Raw genomic sequence first — 20,268 nt, 5'->3', positions numbered from 1 at the left:
TTATCTTCTGCCTTAAAGATGGAGATGTTGTCCCAAATCTGGGTTCTTTACCCTGTGTGCAAGCCAATAACACACAGAGCAGAGGTATTTCCAAGTTTATTCCATTAATGCGCAGAAATGGGGTGCTCGTCCCAAGGGAGCACACCTTAGTTTCAAAAATTTCCCTTTTTATACACTGATTATTACATATTCTAACAATTAATGCATATTCATTGTTATTCTCTAATGATTGGTCAAGGTTTCTTCGCTTCCTATGTAAATTAGTACACAGGCTCTGTCTTCTTTGTCCATTGTTCTCTTTTGAGTAGGTGGTATCATTTGGGTAGGTGGTCAATGAGTCGGTGGTCGGCGATCTCCCCCTGCCGAAATTACCTTTTACCTACTTCTCCTCTAATCTGGGCAGTTCCAGGTGGTTTTCTTGGTTTACTGACCAGGCCTACAGTTCATCACTCTCTTGACAGAAATATCCTGCTTATTAACAAAGCTACATTGTCTAGTAGTTAGTTGCTTAATTCAATCTTAGATTAATCATGTCTAGTTACTATTTCTCTATAATTAATGAAATATGGTCGGGGCCGTATAGAGGACTTTTAGCAGCAGTGGCAGATTCCCTTGGTTGCTTTGATTACATGTTACATTTCATTTTTCTAGTTAATATCAATTTTACTACAACAGAGTGACAATGGAGATAAGAAAGGAGGGGCGAGATGTGATGTGGTGGTTGGCAGGTCCAGACAAAGAGATGTCCCTCATGCTGTTCAGAGTAGTATAGTGGTGTCAGAAGGATCCTGGACCCCCTTCCCACATACACACACACAGGAACACATACAAGCTGCTTCCCATGTTCCTCTTCTGACACAATGTCCAGGATTAACTTAAGTGGAACTGGTGCAGCCAAATTCCCCAGTGCGTCAGGCTGACAGCCTACCTGTCTTAGGGTCGACATTGATTTTCCATCAAGCTGCGTTGCCTTCCTGAAAGTTCATTGCATGTACTGGAATGCTGCAGGCAGCACAGGCAGTCCTGGACATGGAGAGCTGTCATGGTTTAGCCTCAACCAGCAACAAAGAACCATGCAGCCGCTCACTCACCCCCTCACAGCTGTGGGATGGGGGGAGGATTGGAAGAAAAAGGCAAAACTTCCCTACCCTCTAATTCCAAGCTACTGGCCCCATTATCCCAGCATCGGAGCAGACAGGTGACAATGTGCTCACCTGGATTGTCACCTGGCTGGTGGCTGAAATCTTTTCACATATCTCATAACTTGCAGCTCGCTCAGGGATAGGGATCGGATGATTATCTCTGGTTCTGCCTCTTCCTCCTGTTCTCGTGATGGCCCTGGTTCGTTGTCATCCCTTACTAATGAACTGGTTTCTTCGTGTATTTCTTCTTCTGTATAGGGGTGACTGATACTGGCATGAGTTCGTTTTCTGGTTCAGCTGCAGTGCCTGCCACTGGGGTTTGAGTACCCGCAGTGTCTGTCGCAGGGGTTGGAGTAGCCGCAGTGCCTACCGCAGGGGTTGGAGTAGCTGCAGTACCTACTGCAGGGGTAGCCACAGTGCCTGTCGGTTTGGTTTCCCTCTCTTTCCGCTGAAGGTGCTGCATAATATCTAGCAGTGTTTGGTAGATACTGGCCAGGGCCCAGCACAGCGCGGTGAGTTGTGCCTCTCTAGAATAGCCACAGCATTTTCCCTTCAAATATTCTACCACTTTATCAGGGTCCTGTAATTGTTCAGGGGTGAAGTCCCAGACCATTGGAGGCGAGAAGTTCTCTAGGTACCTGCCCATGTTCTCCCACATGCCGTGCCGCCCCTGACTATCCAGCCTCGGAGCAGATCTCCGGGTGGTAGTCTTAAATAGCTGTTTAACCCTAAACAAGACCTGGAACACATTCAGGAGACATAACAATAGGACCAGGCTGGTTTGAGCATCCCAAGGATATTCAAAATTCTCAAAAGCTGTCATACCTGACCTGAAGGAGAAATGGGAGGTGAAAGAGCTGGGGAAAGTATCCCCCCCTGTTTCCCCCACAGACCGGGTGTGATTATCAATAAATTCCAAGAGACAGTGACCGAGGTACAGGCAGGACAGCAATGCTGCATAAACACCCCAACATAACTGTCTAACAAGTGATGTTATCATCTCATAAGCTGATATTGCACAGGACAGCAAAATGATAATCCTCATCCCTCTCCCAGAGGTGATAAACAGCATTGTGGGGAGTACATAGAGCATATAAGAATTTACATAACACAAACATGTGAACAAACAAAGCAACATGGTGACCAGTGACTATTTAACTAATATAATAAATGCATATTAAAAATTCATTTTAACATGCTCTGGTTGGATCTGTTGTTATCTCAACCCTTCGAGCCCCACGTTTGGCACCAAAAAGGACTCTTGTGGTTTAGCCTCAGCCGGCAACAAAGAACCATGCAGCCGCTCACTCACCCCCCCACAGCTGTGGGATGGGGGGAAGAATCGGAAGAAAAAGGCAAAACTCTTGGGTTGAGATAAAGGCAATTTAACAGAACAGTGAAGGAAAGAGGAAAACAACAACAATAATACTGATAGAGGAAGGAATAATGTACCACCAACAGGTCCCAGGAAGGCCCCAGCCCACTCCCTAGGGGTGATTTCCTGCCTGGTCACCCAGCCTGTGCCAGCTCCTTGAGAAAATTAACCCTATCCCTGCCAGAACCAGGACAAGAGCCTTTTCATAGCCAGAGCCAGAAATTGACAAATGCTGAGGACAAACTATGCCTATCCTCTCTGGTGGGACCATGCCTCCAATGTCTCAAGCTAAGCAGTGGCCCTGAGGCTGGGGGAGACATGTGGAAACAAAGGTCTCATCTAAGTCCAGTGGGAAATACTTGACTACCATACTGGAGAGACTGGGATGACTCAGAAGGAAAGAGCATCTTAGCTTTTCATGTCCTGAGAATTGCCCAGGTGCATAGTTCCCAGGTTTCACACAAAGGTTAGTGAAGTTGGGTCAGTGGAGGGTTGTGATCTTGGGATTCATGATCATTTGGGTGTAGCATCAGAAAATATGGGGAAGACTTTAAAGAAGAATGCCATTTACTTATCAAGGCTAGTTTGTGGTTCCTTCTCTCACCTTCTCTTTACTGTGCTTTGTGTTTATGTGTTTGATCGCAGCTTCTATGAGAACTACTTTAATTTGTGAAATTAGTTTTTTGTTAGAATGTTGGACCCCAAAAGTAACATCTTCAAAAGTGCCTAAAATCAGTCACATTTCTAGAAGGAACTTAGGTACTTAGAGTTTGGGGCCTTGGCCTTCAAAGAAACGTCTGGGGGCCAAAACCAAAAGAGCTGGAAGCCTGGGAAAGAGCTCACTACCTAGAAATGGAGTTCACAAACTCCATCTGCTATGCCAGGAGGAAGCACTGAGCAGAAAATGGGCGCTGAAAACTTCATTCCCTCATTCTGATGTACCTGATGGTTGGTGTGCTGGATTTTATAGCCCAGAATTACTTCAGGAGATTGGCACCCAAACAGCTCCTTTGGGTGATGGTGGAAGTAGCAGTAGTTCATAATACTTGTAAGGCTCAGAAAGCAGGTTTCCTTGCCTCAAAGCCTGAAGTGACTCACGTGCATCTCCACCACTTTCTAGGAGCTTGTCCTAACACCCCAGGGCTGGGTAGACTTCCCATTCCTCCTGCTAGCACTCTCTTTTTGGCCACCAGGGACTCAGGATTCATAGCATCCAAGAGGGAGCTGAACTGTTGATTCATGCTTAAGAAATTTGGCTGGGGACACAGGCATGGATGTTCCTACCATACAATCATAGAATTATAGAATTGCTGAGGTTGGAAGGGACCTTTAAGATCATCAAGTCCAACCTTTAACCTACCCTGACAAAAGCCACTTCTAAACCATGTCCCTAAGTGCCCCATCTACCCTTTTTTTAAACACCTCCAGGGATGGTGAATCCACCACCTCCCTGGGCAGCCTATTCCAATGTTTAATAACCCTTTCAGTGAAAAAATGTTTCCTAATATCCAATCTAAACCTCCCCTGACATAACTTGAACCTGTTTCCTCTCGTCCTATCACTTGTCACCAGGGAGAAGAGGTCAGCCCCCATCTCTCTACGACCTCCTTTCAGGTAGTTGTAGAGGGTGATAAGGTCTCCCCTCAGCCTCCTTTACTCCAGGCTGAGCCACCCCAGCTCCCTCAGTTGTTCCTCATAAGGTTTGTCCTCCAGGCCCCTCACCAGCTTTGTAGCCCTTCTCTGGACACGCTCCAACACCTCAATGTCCCTCTTGTAGCGAGGGGCCCAAAACTGAACGCAGTACTCGAGGTGGGGCCTCACCAGTGCCAAGTACAGGGGGATGATCACTTCCCTAGTCCCGCTCACCACACTATTCCTGATACAGGCCAGGATGCTGTTGGCCGCCTTGGCCACCTGGGCACACTGCTGGCTCATAGTCAGCCGGCTGTCAACCAACACCCCCAGGTCCTTTTCTGCCGGGCAGCTTTCCAGCCACTCTTCCCCAAGCCTGTAGCGCTGCATGGGGTTGTTGTGACCCAAGTGCAGGACCCGGCACTTGGCCTTGTTGAACCTCATACCATTGGTCTCAGCCCATCGGTCCAGCCTGTCCAGATCCCTCTGCAGAGCCAACCTACCCTCAAGCACATCAACACTCCCGCCTAGTTTGGTGTCATCTGCGAAGTTACTGAGGGTGCATTCGATCCCTTCATCCAGATCATTGATAAAGATATTAAAGAGAACCGGCCCCAGCACTGAGCCCTGGGGGACACCACTTGTGACCGGACACCAACTGGATTGAACTCCATTCACCACCACTCTCTGGGCACGGCCATCCAGCCAGTTTTTTACCCAGTGAAGAGTACACCTGTCCAGGGCATGAGCAGCCAGTTTCTCCAGGAGAATGCTGTGGGAAACAGTGTCAAAAGCTTTGCAAAAATCCAAGTAGATAACATCCACAGCTTTTCCCTCATCCACTAAGTGGGTCACCTTATCATAGAAGGATATTAGCTTTGATAGGCATGACCTGCCCTTCACAAACCCATGCTGACTGGGCCTGATCACCCTGTTCTCCTGCATGTGCCGTGTAATGTCACTGAGGAGGATCTGTTCCATGACCTTCCCAGGCACCGAGGTCAGACTGACTGGCCTGTAGTTCCCTGGATCCTCCTTCTGGCCCTTCTTGCGGATGGGTGTCACATTTGCCAACCTCCAGTCAGCTGGGACCTCCCCGGTTGTCCAGGACTGCTCATAAATGATGCAAAGTGGCCTGGCGAGCACTTCTGCCAGCTCTTTCAATACCCTTGGGTGGATCCCATCCGGCCCCATAGATTTGTGCACCTCCAGGTGCTGAAGCAGGTCCCTCACCATTTCCCTTTGGATTACGGGGGCTTCATTCTGCTCCCCATCCCTGTCTTCTAGCTCAGGGGTCTGGGTACTCAGGGAACAACTGGTCCTACTGCTGAAGACTGAGGCAAAGACTGCATTAAGTACCTCAGCCTTCTCCTCATCCTTGGTCACTATGTTACTGGCCCCATCTACTAGAGGACAGAGATAATCCTTAGTCCTCTTCTTATTGCTAATATATTTACAGAAACTTTTTTTGTTGTCCTTGACAACAGAAGCCAGGTTTAGTTCTAGCTGGGCTGTGGCCCTCCTGATTTTTTCCCTACATAGCCTCACTACCTCTTTGTAGTCCTCTTGAGTGGCCTGCCCTTCCTTCCAAAGGCCATAGATCCTCTTTTTTCTTCCCTAAGTTGCAACACTAGCTCCCTGTTTAGCCAGGCCGGTCTTTTTCCCCAATGACTTGTCTTCCCGCACATGGGGACAGCCTGCTCCTGCACCTTTAAGACTTCCTTCTTGAAAATCATCCAGGCTTCCTGGGCTCCTTTGCCCTGGAGGACTGCCTCCCAGGGGACTTTGTCAACCAGGCTCCTGAAAAGCCCAAAGTCCACCCTCCGGAAGTCCAAGGTGGCAGTTCTGCTGACCCCCCTCCTTGCTTCTCCCAGAATCGAAAACTCTATCATTTCATGGTCACTGTTCCCGAGACAGCCTCCAACCTTCACATCCCCCACAAGACCTTCCCTGTTTACAAACAACAGATCCAGCAGGGCACCTTCCCTAGTTGGCTCTCTCACCAGCTGCGTCAGGAAGTTATCCCCAGTACATTCCAGGAACCTTCTAGACTGTTCCCTCCCTGCTGTATTGTATTCCCAGCAGATGTCCGGCAAATTGAAGTCCCCCACGAGGACAAGAGCTCGCGATCTTGAGACTTCTCCCAGCTGTTTATAGAATATTTCATCTGCCTCCTCATCCTGGTTGGGCGGTCTATAACAGACTCCTACTACGATATCTGCCTTGTTAGCCCTGCCCCCGATTCTTACCCATAAACACTCAACCCCATTATCACCATCATTTAGTTCAAAGCATTCATAACACTCCCTGACATACAGGGGCACACCCCCGCCTCTCCTTGCTTGCCTATCCTTCCTGAAGAGCCTATAGGCATCCATGGCAGCACTACAGCTATGTGAGTCATCCCACCACGTTTCTGTGATGGCGACTACATCATAATTATCCTGCTGCACCATGGCTTCCAGCTCCTCCTGTTTGTTGCCCATGCTACGTGCATTGGTGTATAAGCACTTCAGCTGGGCTATTGGTCCTTTCTCCTTTTTACTGGAGGGAGCCAAAATTCTGCCACCCCCAGACTTATTCCTAAGGAGCCCGGTTATGCCCCCTATCTTTTCCAAGTCTAGTGCCAGCATGCCACCATGCTTACATTGCTTTGGGAATGTTCACTCCAAGCCACTAAATAAGTGAAAGAAGGGGTTAAATAAGAAATCTTGTATTGTTCAGACCCACACGTTGCAAAAGCCCTCAGTTAGAGCATAGAAATAGTAATGGGGAGACCTAGTGGAGGAAAAAGACAATTAGCAAAAGTTCAGAATAATTGACTGAATGAGTAATCTGAGTTGGAGAAGAGCATTAGTGCTTGTACCGAGCATTTGATAGAAAGCAGAGAGCGCCGGTCCATTTAAAAGTCTCAGGCAAGCCTTAACTGCCTTGACAGAAAATGAAACCTGTAACCTTGTTTCTGAGTCAGGTGCATTTTGTGAATTATACAGCCTCTTAAAGTATTGGTAGCTTGTCTCAGTGCTGTGTATTTGTGGTCAGCGCTAGAGCTTCTGGTGTAGATGGGTGGAAGTCAGTTTGTATTTAGGGTTGTAAACATTTGCCTCCATTAAACCCCACTTTATCCCTCTGTGTCTGAATAGCAAAATTCATGTGGCCTGCAAAATACCAGCCTTTTATTCTGGAGACAAAGATAACCAATGCATTTTCAAGTTCCAGTCCTGAGAAATTACTCTGATTTAATGTTTTTACTTCGATCCTATATCAGTCTTTGTTGCTCATGCCAGAGTTTTTAGTCCGATCCTTTTCCTGCCAAGTTCAATGAGCATTTATTCACCTCTGCCATCGGCAGGAGCAGGGCTGAGCATGGTTTGTATGACTTCTCTGAAGGTTCCTCAGCCACACTCATCACCACGATCTCTAGGCATCTCTGCTGCTTATTTGTCCCTCAAAAAAGGCGGCCTTGGACATGTGTTCCCCTGCTCTTACCGGTGTGGAAAGGACAGAGTTGGCCCATCTTGCACTTACACACCCTGGTAGGCACGCCACTTTCCCAAGACAAGTGGGAAAAGGCACTTTTCTCTCCAAGGGGAATAAAATCTGCAAGAGAAAAAAAAATGTATCGGCGCATTTCACACACCACAGGGGAAGCAGAAGCAAAATGAATTCACTATTCAGGTTCCTCAGCCAGCAGTCTGGTAAACCCCTATTATTCAGTCATGGCACAAAAATAGTTCCCAACATTTTCTCTCACTCTGGAGAATGTTTTTAACCATGCCCTTTCCTGCCTTACTGGCCCCACATTCGGCTTTTCCCTACAAGCCTTGCCTGGCATTGCAGGATGAGATTGGGGCAGTTAGCTCAACTTTTGTGGCTAATTGCTAACTCAACCCCATTGATTTCCCACAAGAAACAAGGAAGGACTTTGAATCAGAAAACTGAATGTCAGTTTATATGATAACCCATCATACATAGGCTCCTATCCCTACTGGAAGCAGGGACATATTAATACAGCACAAACACTGCATACCTACATAAGACTTAGCTTTTAGACCTGAATTCTAGTTGTGATGCTGTGGTGAGAAGTTATTAAGAGAAATAGTCTCTCCTAAATGAGGAGCTATTTAAAATCCCTTCTTGCACTGAATACACAAAGAAAGCTCGATGTACTGTCCACGTTTTAAGGTACATTTCAGCAGCGAGTAGAACAACCTCTGAAAATTTAAGCAAACAATATACTGTTTAAAAATACATCTGAAAAATGTTTCACTTTTTTTTTAAATAAAGAAAGCAAGCTCCCAAGAATCAATGTGAGATAAAAGAGAAAGACGCATGGGGGACATCACAGGTTGCCAGGAAGAGAAGCAGGGAGGCAGCAACATTTTCTGTTGTGAGGTGTGTTAGTCTGTTGAGTTGCTGTCCAGGGAAATGGTAATAACTCAGGCCTGGCGTCAAGCTAGGCTGGACTAACACTAAATGGTGGTGCTGCTTTGATGGAGACACTTTTCTTTTCTATCCCCACTGGGCCCCTCAGTGGCAGCCTCAGTAGGAGGAGAAAAAGTACAAGGATAAATTCTCTTGCCCAGCACAAAGCACAATCTTAGAATCCATGCAGCAACCAGGTGCAGATAGAGGCAAGGTCTCTGCCCTGTCTCTGCCTCAGCTGGTTCTCATCCAGAAGCTCCATGACCATCTTAGTGTGGTGTTGTCAACAAGCTGCTGTGAGTCAGCTTTAGCCCCTGGTGGCCTTGGAGGCAATGGGACACAGCTTGTCCGGCCTTTGCAGTGTCCCTGTGTGGGAGATGGAGAGCTCATGTCCTTTGCTATTAATTCTGCTATACCTTTTGCTGCTATCAAATCTGGGTTTCTGCAGCTGTATGGCGGTCAGCCAGGCTGTTGCCCTAATTTTGCTTTTCCCCTTTGTATCCCATATGCAGAGAAGCAGAGGGAACTGGCTCGGAAGGGCTCCCTGAAGAATGGCAACATGGGAAGCCCAGTTAATCAGCAGCCCAAGAAGAACAATGTGATGGCACGAACAAGGTAAAGGACTGAAAAAGCACTCAGCTGTGCTCTAAACTGCAATCCCTAATGACCTTAGGATGGGCAAGGATGATGTTCATTGCTATTTGCCTACTGCCAAACATGCTGCGAGAGCAGTGATGGCCCTTCCCAGAGCTGGCAGGCCCAGATGCTCTGTGCTGCGTTGCATCCCATCCCCTGGGGAAATGCAGGGACAGCTGGGCTCAGGACTGGTGACAGTGCAGCCTGAAGGAGGCAGAGACAGCCCAGCCTGGTCAAAATCAGGGGTTCAATATGGCTGTCTTGCATGTTCTGGGTAGCCTCACATAACATATAATCCTGCCAGCAGGAGAGTGTACGATGCTGCTTCATGTAACGCAAACTGGTTTAGAGCTTAGTTCTGCCTTGGCTGCTTTTATCCCAGTAGTTCCCCTTTTCCTTTTTGATGATGACCTCTTCCCCATACTGATTGACTTAACAAAGGCTCGTGAATAATCCATCTCTGTGTGCTTTGCTATACACCTCCTCTGCACTTTGAACAGCATGGTCATACTTTGCTGGAGCTGCTTTGGTACATCTCTGTTTGACAGTATCAGACAGTGCTACAAACCGCTGTAAAAAAAGATGTTCTTGGCTGAATACTTTCCTTTAGAGTATTTCTATTTTTTCCATGCAAGCTTCAGTACACCAGTGTATCACTCGCATTCAGGAGGAAGGAACTCCCCTGAGTCCATGGGATTGCATGCTACTAGAAAGGTGGAAGTTTTTAGTGGAGGACCTCACTTAGAATGACAGCAGAATCTGCATGAATGATGGGTGTTTATTGATGAATGAGAAAGTTGCATGGATTGCCATATATTAAGTAGAACAGGAGCTGCAGGTCAGAGCCTCTCTGTATGCAATACATCTGACAGATGAGGTTCCTTGTTCACATTAATTCCCCAAACCCACAATAGTAGTCATAAATCATGCCAGGACTTTGTCAAGTTTTATTTGTAAGCCCTTGCAATGTTGTTGGAATACACTGCATTGGTCACAGCTCTGTGTTTAGTTGTTGAGACCATATAAAGGGGCCAGGCTCTTAGTGGCAGCAAGAAATTCAGCAGATGTTCTCAGCTGGCTTTTCCATGCTTCTCCTTGTCTTACAAATACAAGCTGGAAAAACTTGGTTTCTTTTGGCAATAGGCTGCACGCTAGCTTCTCAAAAGGAATGGTAGCAGATTTGCTGCTTGACAAATTTAGAAACACTTAAATTAGTGGAGGAAGATGGTAAGGGAGAGAAGATGGGATAAGTACAGGTGCCTACCTGTAAAATTAGTGACTTCTGCTTGGAGAGACTGCTCTTTCCGAGCTGCCAATGGAAAGAAGAGTAATTTGGGTGGGGAAGGGCAGAGTAGTGACACCCATTGACAAAAACTTTCAAACAACCATCTCAGTTTTATTCCATTTGTGGACACCTGAGCACTGTTCAGAGGACATGTATATGCCTCCACAGCCAAGCAAAGCCTGCTGGCAGTAGACTTGCTTTTCTTAGTTACTTTTCACAAAGCTTTTAGAAGCATCCCTTGGGATCTGCAAAACAGAGGTTTGCAGCCATTGCTTTAATAACAGATGTAGCCAAGCTCCATTGTTCCCATGTGGCTGGGAGGTGTCTGGCACAGGGTCTCACTGGCCCATGTCTCTTCATCTCCCAGTTCCCTTGTCTTTCTGGGAACCAAGCAGCACCACAAGCACAGCCTTAGTAATACCTTAGAATGGTTTGATCTGTCTTGCCACAGACAGGGCAACCCTGGGAAGGCAGAAATGCCACAACCTTGTTCAAGCAACTTATTTTCACAAGATAACGGCTGCAGTACAATGGGAGATACTCTAGTGGGATACACTGCAAAACATCCAGGTTATGGTAGTTCTTTAAGTCTGAACTGTTGGCTTCCTCTGGTCTCTGCAAGAGGAGAATAAGCTAAAGCCATTTCCACTTTTTTAACAGTTCTGCTCTTCTCATCAAATATGTTTTCCTTCGTTCAGGCAAGCTACATTGCCTCTCCTAGTCTCTACTCCCCCTCCCCCTCCTTCCCCAAGGCTTCTGTTCTTCTGTATTACCTGTATGAATTTCTGACATCCAGCCTCTAGTACCAGGTTGCCTTCGCTATTCAGTCTTCTCCTGGGGCAGGGGCACAGCCAGCTTTAGAGGTGAAAGGATCTGAATCCATAACATGCTCAGTCTCCCAAAGAGCAAATAAAATATGAACAAGGTTGGGGTGCTGCTGGCATACTCACTATGAGCACAGGCAGAGCCTACAACACCATCCGCACCACTTCCACACAGCCAGATATTGTAGCCCACTCTGAGGATAACCTAAACTCAGATTTTGTCATAACATATTTCATGTTAAGTGAGCAAAACCACCAAGACAAGAAGCTCATACTAGGACACCTGCAGATGAAAGCAGCTATGTCTGCAATCTGGCTTTGTTCCAAGGACAGTGGGAAGCAAAAATAAGGACAATCAGGATGCAAGGGAAAGATATAGATCAGGGGCAAAGACATTATCACAGTTTTTGTCTGTTGCAGAAAAAATGAAGTTCTGTGTTATTAAGAAAAAATACATTTCTCAAGAAAAATATGTAGTAATATTTTTTTAATCAATTAAATAGCACCACAAAGGGCTCTTCTAGATCCCCTGATGGTGCTTTGTTCACTCATGATATAGTAACAACTGTCAGTGAGTATATATGGAGCACTGACTTGAAAACTGGAGAATGAGCATGGAAGTCAGTACTTATGTGTGTGAACAAGCTGCTGCTGCCAGATCACAGCTTCAGTTTTAGTTCCAGACATCTTCTTGACTTCCTTCCTATATGCTTTAGGAGCAGTGTCTCAGTGCTATGGGAAGAGGTATTGAATTTTGCAAGTGGATCCTATTTTCTCCAGTTCCCTGGTGCTGCAGGTGGGAAATTCTGCATCAGTTTTACAATTAATTTCTTTAATCTTGTGTTTCAATGAACACAATAAGAAAATACAACTAGTCGTGAGCCTATACATCTGCTTTGTGATAACATTTGATATATTTTACTCTCCCTGAGCCTGCAGGCCTTTGTATCACTAAAATTGTAATGGCTTCCTGAAATTTTCTGAGCAGAAGCAGAAGAACATTGCAGGTAGTTAGAGTGCAGTTGGAGCGTGGATGAGATGGATTATCATCTTTAGATTTATATTTTCTAAACTCTTTGTGAAGCATCATTGTGTTGTTAAAGACCAGTTCTTCATTTGGGAGAAAACCTGAGTTAACTCACTGAACGAGGAGATTTTCATCATTCTTACTGTTTCCACCTGCTGAATGTAGAATCTTCTTCCATTTGCTTGGTTTGGTTGATCTTATTTTAAATATGAACCAAAGTCTTTGTGCAGTTTTGTGTATAAAAGAACTCTGTTGTGAACTGGATACCATTGAATTAATGTATTTTCCTTATCCTAGAAGCTCTGAAGCCTGTATTCCATTACACAAATTCTCTCAGGCAATTAAAGATGCAAAGTCATCGTCAGCCTTTGTAATACTTCTGATGAAGTGAAAGTCATTATAAAATAATGGGATTTTAAAAGTGCTAGTCTGACTGGACTCTTACGCTGCACCCACCAGCTCATATTTCTCATATTACTAAATTTAGGAGTGAGATCTCAAAAGTGCTATGTTGTAGGGGCTGGGTAGGGACTCATACAGAAAGACCAAATCCCTGATTTCCAACAGTAGAATAGTAGGAGCACTGAGCCTCTGCCTTCCCTTAGCCTCCTCCCATTTACTTATTGCTAGTGTCATGTACTTATTGCTAGGGAAAAGAAGCAACACAAAAATGAGCAATCAAATATGACAAGCAGTGCTATCTGAACAGGTTCACCAGAATGAAGTGTGGAGTGTCCCAACTGTTTTTTCTTCCAGGGAGGAGTGTGTTCCCAAGGCATGTCCAGTGTTCGTCCCTGTGAAACTGCTCTGAACTACCCAGAGACACAGCCTGCTTCCTCTGAATTGCACCCATTTAAATGTCTTCACCAATAAGGGAGGACTTGCAAGGAAGTTAAATGCGGAAAGCCTAACTATCATATGGTTTTGCTCTAGAGTATGTGTGGTACTGAGCTTTACTGTGTGGTTAATGGGCAACATTTAATTATTTCAGGCTCGTCGTTCCCAATAAGGGCTATTCATCATTAGATCAGAGTCCAGATGAAAAGCCACTGGTAGCCCTGGATACGGACAGGTATGCAAAGTGTTAATAAGATGATATATATTACGGTGCAAGCAAGTTTTCATGCCAGAGTGAAGCACTGAAGCTAATTCCTGCTAAAACTACTCTTTCAGGCCACTCGCACTCATCTTTGCTGTGCCCTTCGGCATATGCCGTAGTGGCATATGTGTGTAAACAAGTAGGAAGAGACGTGAGTAAAGAGCACTTTGATGGAAAGGTCTGAGGGTCACAGATAAAAGTTGCTCTCTAGACTCCCTTGTCGTAACTTCTCTGTTCCTAAGGTACAGCTTCATGGCACAAGAAAGATGGGGCTAAACAGGGAATACAGGTCTCTCTAATTGTTGTTTCCTTCTTTGCTGTATCTTGTCCTTCCCTGTAGTGATGATGACTTTGACATGTCCAGATATACTTCCTCGGGATACTCTTCAGCTGAGGTGAGTTTGCTGCCATCCTTGCCGTGAATGCTAATAGTAGAGCAGCCAGAAATGATTTAGAGTGGCATTGTGCTGCCAGAAACAGCTCCACAAGGAATTTACCAGTGGTGTAGACTCTGTGAGCCTGGAAGGGGCCATGGCAGAAACTGTGTCATGTTTCTTTCTTTCATGGTGATCCAGTTGGCTCTGTCCCCACACTTCCATGACACAGACACAGATCTGCCCGTTGGCTGTTTTCACAGATACCTTTGGCTTCACTCAAGCTTTTCCCAGTTCTGCTCAGTCCTGCAGTGTTGGCCCATGTGATGCAAAAGCATCAACTTGTCTGTCATGGCAGCTCAGCAACCGTCTACTTGCCAAGGACACAAATAAAGGCTCTGAGGATGTGCTGTGATTTCCGGTTCTTGGGGGGGTCAGAGTCACCCAGTGCGTGTTTACTTGGAACACCAGAAATTCCAGGGAGGACTTGCAGATATGAACTCTTGCCCTTTCAAAGAGAAAAGGCAGGGAAGCTCAGGCCTGTTAATCCCTCTGCATTGTTTCTGAATATATTCCCAAGCTCTCTTGTGAATTAGTTGTTCAGACTCTGGCTACTGCTTCTGCGGGATCTGATTTTACATCCAGGGTGCTGAGCAGCCATTCTGCACACAAGCCACTGGGAACTCTTCCCCCTTTTATCCCGTCCTTGGGCAAAATACCTCTGAAATGCAAAAAAACGGCCAAGAGCAAGGACCGGATCAAATGATCTGGGCCATCTCTGGGCCCTGATGAAGTGTTGTTCATCCAGATCTGGCTAGACAGCACTTGAATCTGAGATTACAAAAGCCAATAGGCTTTACCCACCTTTCAACTGCTATAGTGCCCCAGACTGAGAGGAGGGACTGCCCAGCTGCCAGTCAGTTTATTATCATTATTATTACATGACTTTAAATGAGGACTTGTCTTCATGGAAAGATTATTCCAAAATAAAATAGTGTATCGACTTGCTACTCTGGAATATCTCACTCTAGATATTCCTATTTTGGAAGAAGTTAGAACAACAGAAGGAAGCCCTCACCTGTGGTCAAAAACTGGGACTCTTTCATTGATCTGTTTGTCTCTCTGTCTGTAGCAGATCAACCAAGACTTGAACATCCAGCTGCTAAAGGATGGGTACCGGTTAGATGAGATCCCCGATGACGAGGACCTCGACCTAATCCCCCCTAAATCAGTCAACCCTACCTGCATGTGTTGCCAAGCCACCTCCTCTACCGCCTGTCACATCCAGTAGTGAGGCTGGCAGGCTGTGATCAGTGCTTTCCACTATAACTGTAAAACTTAACAGCCATTGCTTCCTCCTATGGTAGGACGTGCACCTCTTTGTGTTCATGGAGCCAGGAGAAACCAAAAAATTAATTTTATGATTGGTTAAGAAGTTATTTTAAACTATGGTTAAACAAAAGAGAAGTTGATCAAAGTGCCAGGCAGTGCCTGGCAGAACTGACTGGTCTGGAGAGCAAATGCAGGAGGGTCCAGAGATACCTCCTTGATTTGTGTTTTGTAAGGTGTCTGTTCCAGAATGGAAAGGGTCAGATGGGGCTGCAGTTACTCCTGCTCACTGAAACCAATCCATCTACAAGATCAGGGGTGAGTTTGAGGTGTTAGGGGGTTTTACCTGTGGGAGGAGGTCAGTTCTTCATTCATTCACTAAACCTGATTCGTTTGTGTAACCAAAATTATACCATAACCAGGGCACAGGAATGGGAACAGAGCAGGGCATCCTTTCATATGGCAAGGCTAGCCATGACTAGCATGACACAATTCATTCACTTGCGAAGAGGACAAATAGGTGACATTTCACTGTGAGTCAGTACTAGCTAGAGCTGTTGTGTCACATATCCAATGCAACCTATCCTTAGCTCCACATTAAATTATCAGCAAACACATCAGATTCGATCTGCAATCCATCCATGCTCTTCAGGGATTCAGTCCTTGCCTGAGAATAACATACTCCTGAGTTCAGTCCAGTCACATATACTGACTTCAGCCTATATTTCATTCCTGTGAGACCCATCTGCTTCCAAAAATCTTAAAGTTTGTTCAACTAAGAAAAACTGAGTCCTGCACAAGACAGGACTAGAGCTGTGCAGTCTGAAGGTCAGTGCCAGAAAAGCTAGTTAAAGAAAGCACATTTTTACAGATCTTGGCTGTTGATATCCTCTTGACGCTGCGTCTCTTGGTGCCTGTGGGAGAGATTTGTTAATGCTGAAGGCATCTCTGTGGTGGTGTCAGACTTTAGGGGGGAAGTTCATCAATAGCAGGATTATGAACAGCTTCAGCTGAAAAAAAACCATGAGAGGAAACTAATGTTTATCCCATCTCTGCCCACTTGTGAACCAGGCTTGGTCTGTGTTAGAGATGTCCCACGTCAGGAGCAATTGTGTTTATTTGGTGCTGGAATAGTCGGGAAACCTGGTGTTACATTAGGTGGCTGGACTGAATTGACAGTTCACCAGCAGATTGTTTTGAATGCAAAATTATTTCTGGAATTAGGAAACATCCTCTCCCTGGCCAGTTATACACTGCTGGCTTCAGCATACACAGGACTCAGGTGATGAATGGCCTGGCATTTTTCTTGGAGATAAAATCTTTTGCCACAGGCACAACTGTGTGTTTTCCTGCTCTGCCAGGAGGAAGGACCGCCTGCCTTACATAAGCACTTGCTTTAGAGCCTGGGAAAAGGAGAAAGTGAGGGCAATTCTGAGCTTCCCATCAGAATTCCCCTGAGTTGCAAGACAGAGCCTGAGCTCCACCCTGAAGGACAGATCCCCTGTCTGAAATCTTCACATAGTGAGCTGAGTCTTTAAGAAGTCCTCTTTGTGATTAGGAGGATTTAACATCGTGGGTTTTCACTGTGTTCAGCGCAAGGCACAGTGTCATCCACAGCATGAGCAAAAGAGCAGGCACAGAGGACTCCTGGGCTTTATTATTCACTATCTAGCTGTGGGCAACATTAAAGCTGTGTTTGCCCCCTCTCCCTAAAACAGGGCACTGCCACCCTGGCTCCAGGCCACAGAAAGAGTACTGAGTGGTGCTGTTTACTGAGCATCCCTGCCTCCTTGTGCAGAAGTGCTGGTTAATTTGCCAACTCCTCTAGGAAGAGCGTTTCTCAATTGAATTCCTCTCCCCTTCTCATTGCTTGGTAATGCTGAGAATATTTCCAAAATGTTTCTAAAGAAGCACAAAGCATCAGGTCCCCAAGTCTTCGCTTCTTCCTTTGTGTGCCTGCTTTCCTCTCCAGCTCAGGTGTGAGGTTAGCAACTTGTCTGGAGGGGGGAGAAGAGCTCTAACAGCACTGTGTAGGGAGAAAAGATAAAAGGGGAAAATGAGTCTTTTTTTTTAAATGGAGAATGTAGTCAAAACCTAACAGAAACCCCATGGTCAAACCAAATCCTGTAGGACATGGCCAACTCTCTTTAAATGTTCACTCTTCTAAAGCAGGACTTTGCAGTTCAGCATTGGTGCCATGCAACAACTTTATCGCATTTATCCTCCTGGGTCAGTCTCTGTGCTTTCCAGCTGGGCTGCACATACTCAGCCTTTCCCACAGCCCTTGCTCAGGAGCTCAGAGCATTTCAGTGTGCCTGCTAGAGCAACGAGGCATCTGTTTACATGGATCAGCCATAGGAGACTGCAGGTCTCACAGGTCTCCGTCATGCTACTATCATGTTCAGTCAAAGACAGAATGAAGCTTGCTGAGACTGTATCTCCCAGGGCTAATGCCTCCCCTATGAAGGACAGACCTTCCCTGATAACCACTGCCCCATGGCACCACAACCAAGTCCTTTTATTGCCCCTATTGCTGGTTTTTGCCTGCCATGTGCCCTGAGGCATTCCCCAACCCTACAGGTGCCCTCAGCCCTTTGCATTGTGTGATGTGCACCTGCTTCCAGCACAACCCTTTAGGGTCCCTGGGAGGGAGATGAATTTAAATGTTAACTACACCCAGTGCTTCTTCCAAATACAGACAGAAGCACAAGCCAAGTGTTTTTCACTGCACACAGGAGGAGTTGATTGCACAAATAGCTGTTTGGGCATGGCAGTACAGGACCATAAAATGGCAATTTTTTGGCTTCTCCTCTCTAAGCTTTGTGTTTATATATTTTATTAGAGGAATAAAGTAGAAAGGGTGGGGAAAAGTAGTTACCTGTTTAGGGTCATTATCAGGAAGGCTGAATGGATTAAGGCAATACACTAACCCTTCTGAAACACAGTCCCTTAAGAAGGTTATGACCATGGGGCATGTTTGTTGGCTTGTTATGAAATATGATGGACAGTCTGATGGTATGTATTAACCACAGATTGGGCTGGCTTTCCCTATCTGGTCTCATGTTCAGACCTTTGCTTGTGCCCTCATTAGAGGTTATGCTGTGGTGACTTCCCAGGAAGGTGTACAGATATGTGGCCATTCTGGCACTGCTCTCTTTAAACCAGTCTCTGCTGCTATGGCCCAGAGAAGAGAAGGAAAGAGCACAGACCCTGACTCTCTGTGACAGCTTTATAAAGTCCTAAAATCTGCAGAGCTGCTGGGCACTCTCCTAACTGCAGATTGCTTACAATAAAGCAAATCATTCCTTGCTCCAGTCATGCACCAAACCAGATGATCTTCTCAGGCCCCATTTTCAGTCCAAAGTCATACAGAATACTAAGGGGAGGAGCGCCACGGAATATGAAAGGCTGCACCACTGCCCATCTAAATTACCCTGCAAATAGGATAGCTTCCTTATATTGATGCTGGTGCCTCCACAAAGGAATTTGCATTTGGTGCCTCCACAAAGGAATTTGCATTTGATGCCTCCTAAAGCTTTTTGTTAGGATTTTATGTAATTTTAGTCACCAAATTACCTGAGTTTAAGCAAATCCTTTCCTTTTATCAGATGTTAATTTTGCCCTTTAATGTGAGCTGACTTTGGACTCAAGGGTCTCAGCACTCAACTCTGTCTCTGCAGTCAGTCCACAAACTCCCTATTTCCAGATGTCTGTGTGAGGGGGAATATCCTCCTAGTGTTGAGGAAGGTCTCTAGATAGGATGGTCTAGTCTGCTTTTCTGGTGGTCGTATAATAACCTTTGGCTGAAATAAGGCTGAGATCCAGATGACCATCTCAAAGGCTCATTTGATGTCTTATCAGACATATCTTGAAGCCAACCCTTGGAAGAGCCACTGGATCATATCTGACATTGCTGCATGACCTCAACGTGTATGCTTGGCCATTGGGTCTGCTATTCTATTCTGGCTGTCTTGCCTGCAGATGCCTTGCAACTGCAAAAGCAGGCAGCCAAGCCTGCTGTACGGACTTCGAAAGGGACTTCAGGATGCTGTGTTCCCCCACGGACAGGATGGATTCAGCTGCTTCTGGTTTGGCTCTCTGGCTTCTTTCTCAAAAGGAGGCTCAGCTGTGTGCTGGCTGACACATTGGTCTGTGATCCTGAGTAGAATTCTTTCCTCTCTATGCAGAGTCTGCCCTTGGTCTGGCCTGCAAGCCATACGATGGCATGCAGGAGGCTTGAAAAGTACAGCGCCCTGTATGTGACTCAACAGAAACATGAAGATGCTTTTGAAGAAAGGAAGGACCCAGCTGGGCACCAGATGGAATGACAGGAAAAGGAAAACAAGCAGTAACTAGAAAGGTTGCCAAGTACTGTCTTGGCCTAGGGCAGATCCCAGTTGTTCAAATTAATCTATCTCAGTACAGCGCTGATACCAGCAGGGAGCAAAGCTCACTTTCAGATGCACACACCAGAAACGCTGTGTCCCTGAGTTGGCACCACAGCCAAATACTACTGTGGAGAGTCTGCTGGACTGTTAGAGCACAGAAATGAGATCTGGGGTCCCTTGCTGCTGTTGGCACATACTACATTTGCTCTAACGGGCATCTAATGGATGTTGCCAAGTGTGTGGCAGGCACCATTGATAGGATAGCTCTGCAAGCAAGATGCAAAAAGCATACTATAGAAGTTTTATGTGTATTTTCAAAGTACTACAAAGAACAGCAGCACAACTCTGCTTTCCCTCTGTTTACCACCTTCTGATGTTGCTTGCATGTGCCAGAAGGCTGCAGGGTGGAGGTTGGTAGAGAGATTAAACAGCTTTGGGGGCAGATGTTTGGCAAGGATGTGTTTCCCAGTTATTTGGCAGCTGGCTCTTGCACAACTGGCTTCTCAATCTGCATGCTGCCACAGGGAATGTGTAAGAAGATTTGGTGGCCCAACAGCACCATCCCCTGCTAGTGGAGTTAAGGAACTTAGGAGTTCAACTGGGATAGTGAGTGCTGATGGGAGGGAAGAGAGCATTGAAGGACTCCTTTGGGATATTCCCACAGCAGTTTCATGCTCTTACTTTTATCATCCATGTAATGATCTGAGGGTATAAACTGACACTTTTGCCTGG

General features: G+C 46.0%; 1 protein-coding gene across 8 annotated transcripts in view; it reads left to right on the top strand.

The window, feature by feature from the left end:
* LOC128901979 (protein FAM219A-like) overlaps positions 1-19,423 on the top strand; it is a 72,440-nt gene extending 53,017 nt beyond the window's left edge. For 2 of the 8 annotated variants that reach the window (XM_054184205.1, XM_054184203.1), the window contains exons 3-6: positions 9,087-9,189; positions 13,338-13,418; positions 13,786-13,840; positions 14,952-19,423. In XM_054184205.1, coding sequence (XP_054040180.1) covers positions 9,087-9,189; positions 13,338-13,418; positions 13,786-13,840; positions 14,952-15,110 — 398 coding nt within the window. In that variant the 3' untranslated portion in view covers positions 15,111-19,423. Of the gene's footprint in view, positions 1-9,086; positions 9,190-12,035; positions 12,116-13,337; positions 13,419-13,785; positions 13,841-14,082; positions 14,629-14,951 lie in introns of those variants that run through there. The other 6 variants (XM_054184201.1, XM_054184200.1, XM_054184206.1 and 3 more) reach the window with 5 other exon arrangements.
* The last annotated feature ends 845 nt before the right edge of the window (positions 19,424-20,268 follow it).

Source organism: Rissa tridactyla, chromosome W, assembly GCF_028500815.1.
Source record: "Rissa tridactyla isolate bRisTri1 chromosome W, bRisTri1.patW.cur.20221130, whole genome shotgun sequence".
Taxonomy (NCBI): Eukaryota; Metazoa; Chordata; class Aves; order Charadriiformes; family Laridae; genus Rissa; species Rissa tridactyla.
The sequence above is the reverse complement of the archived record's forward strand: the minus strand, read 5'-3'. Positions and strand labels throughout refer to the sequence as shown.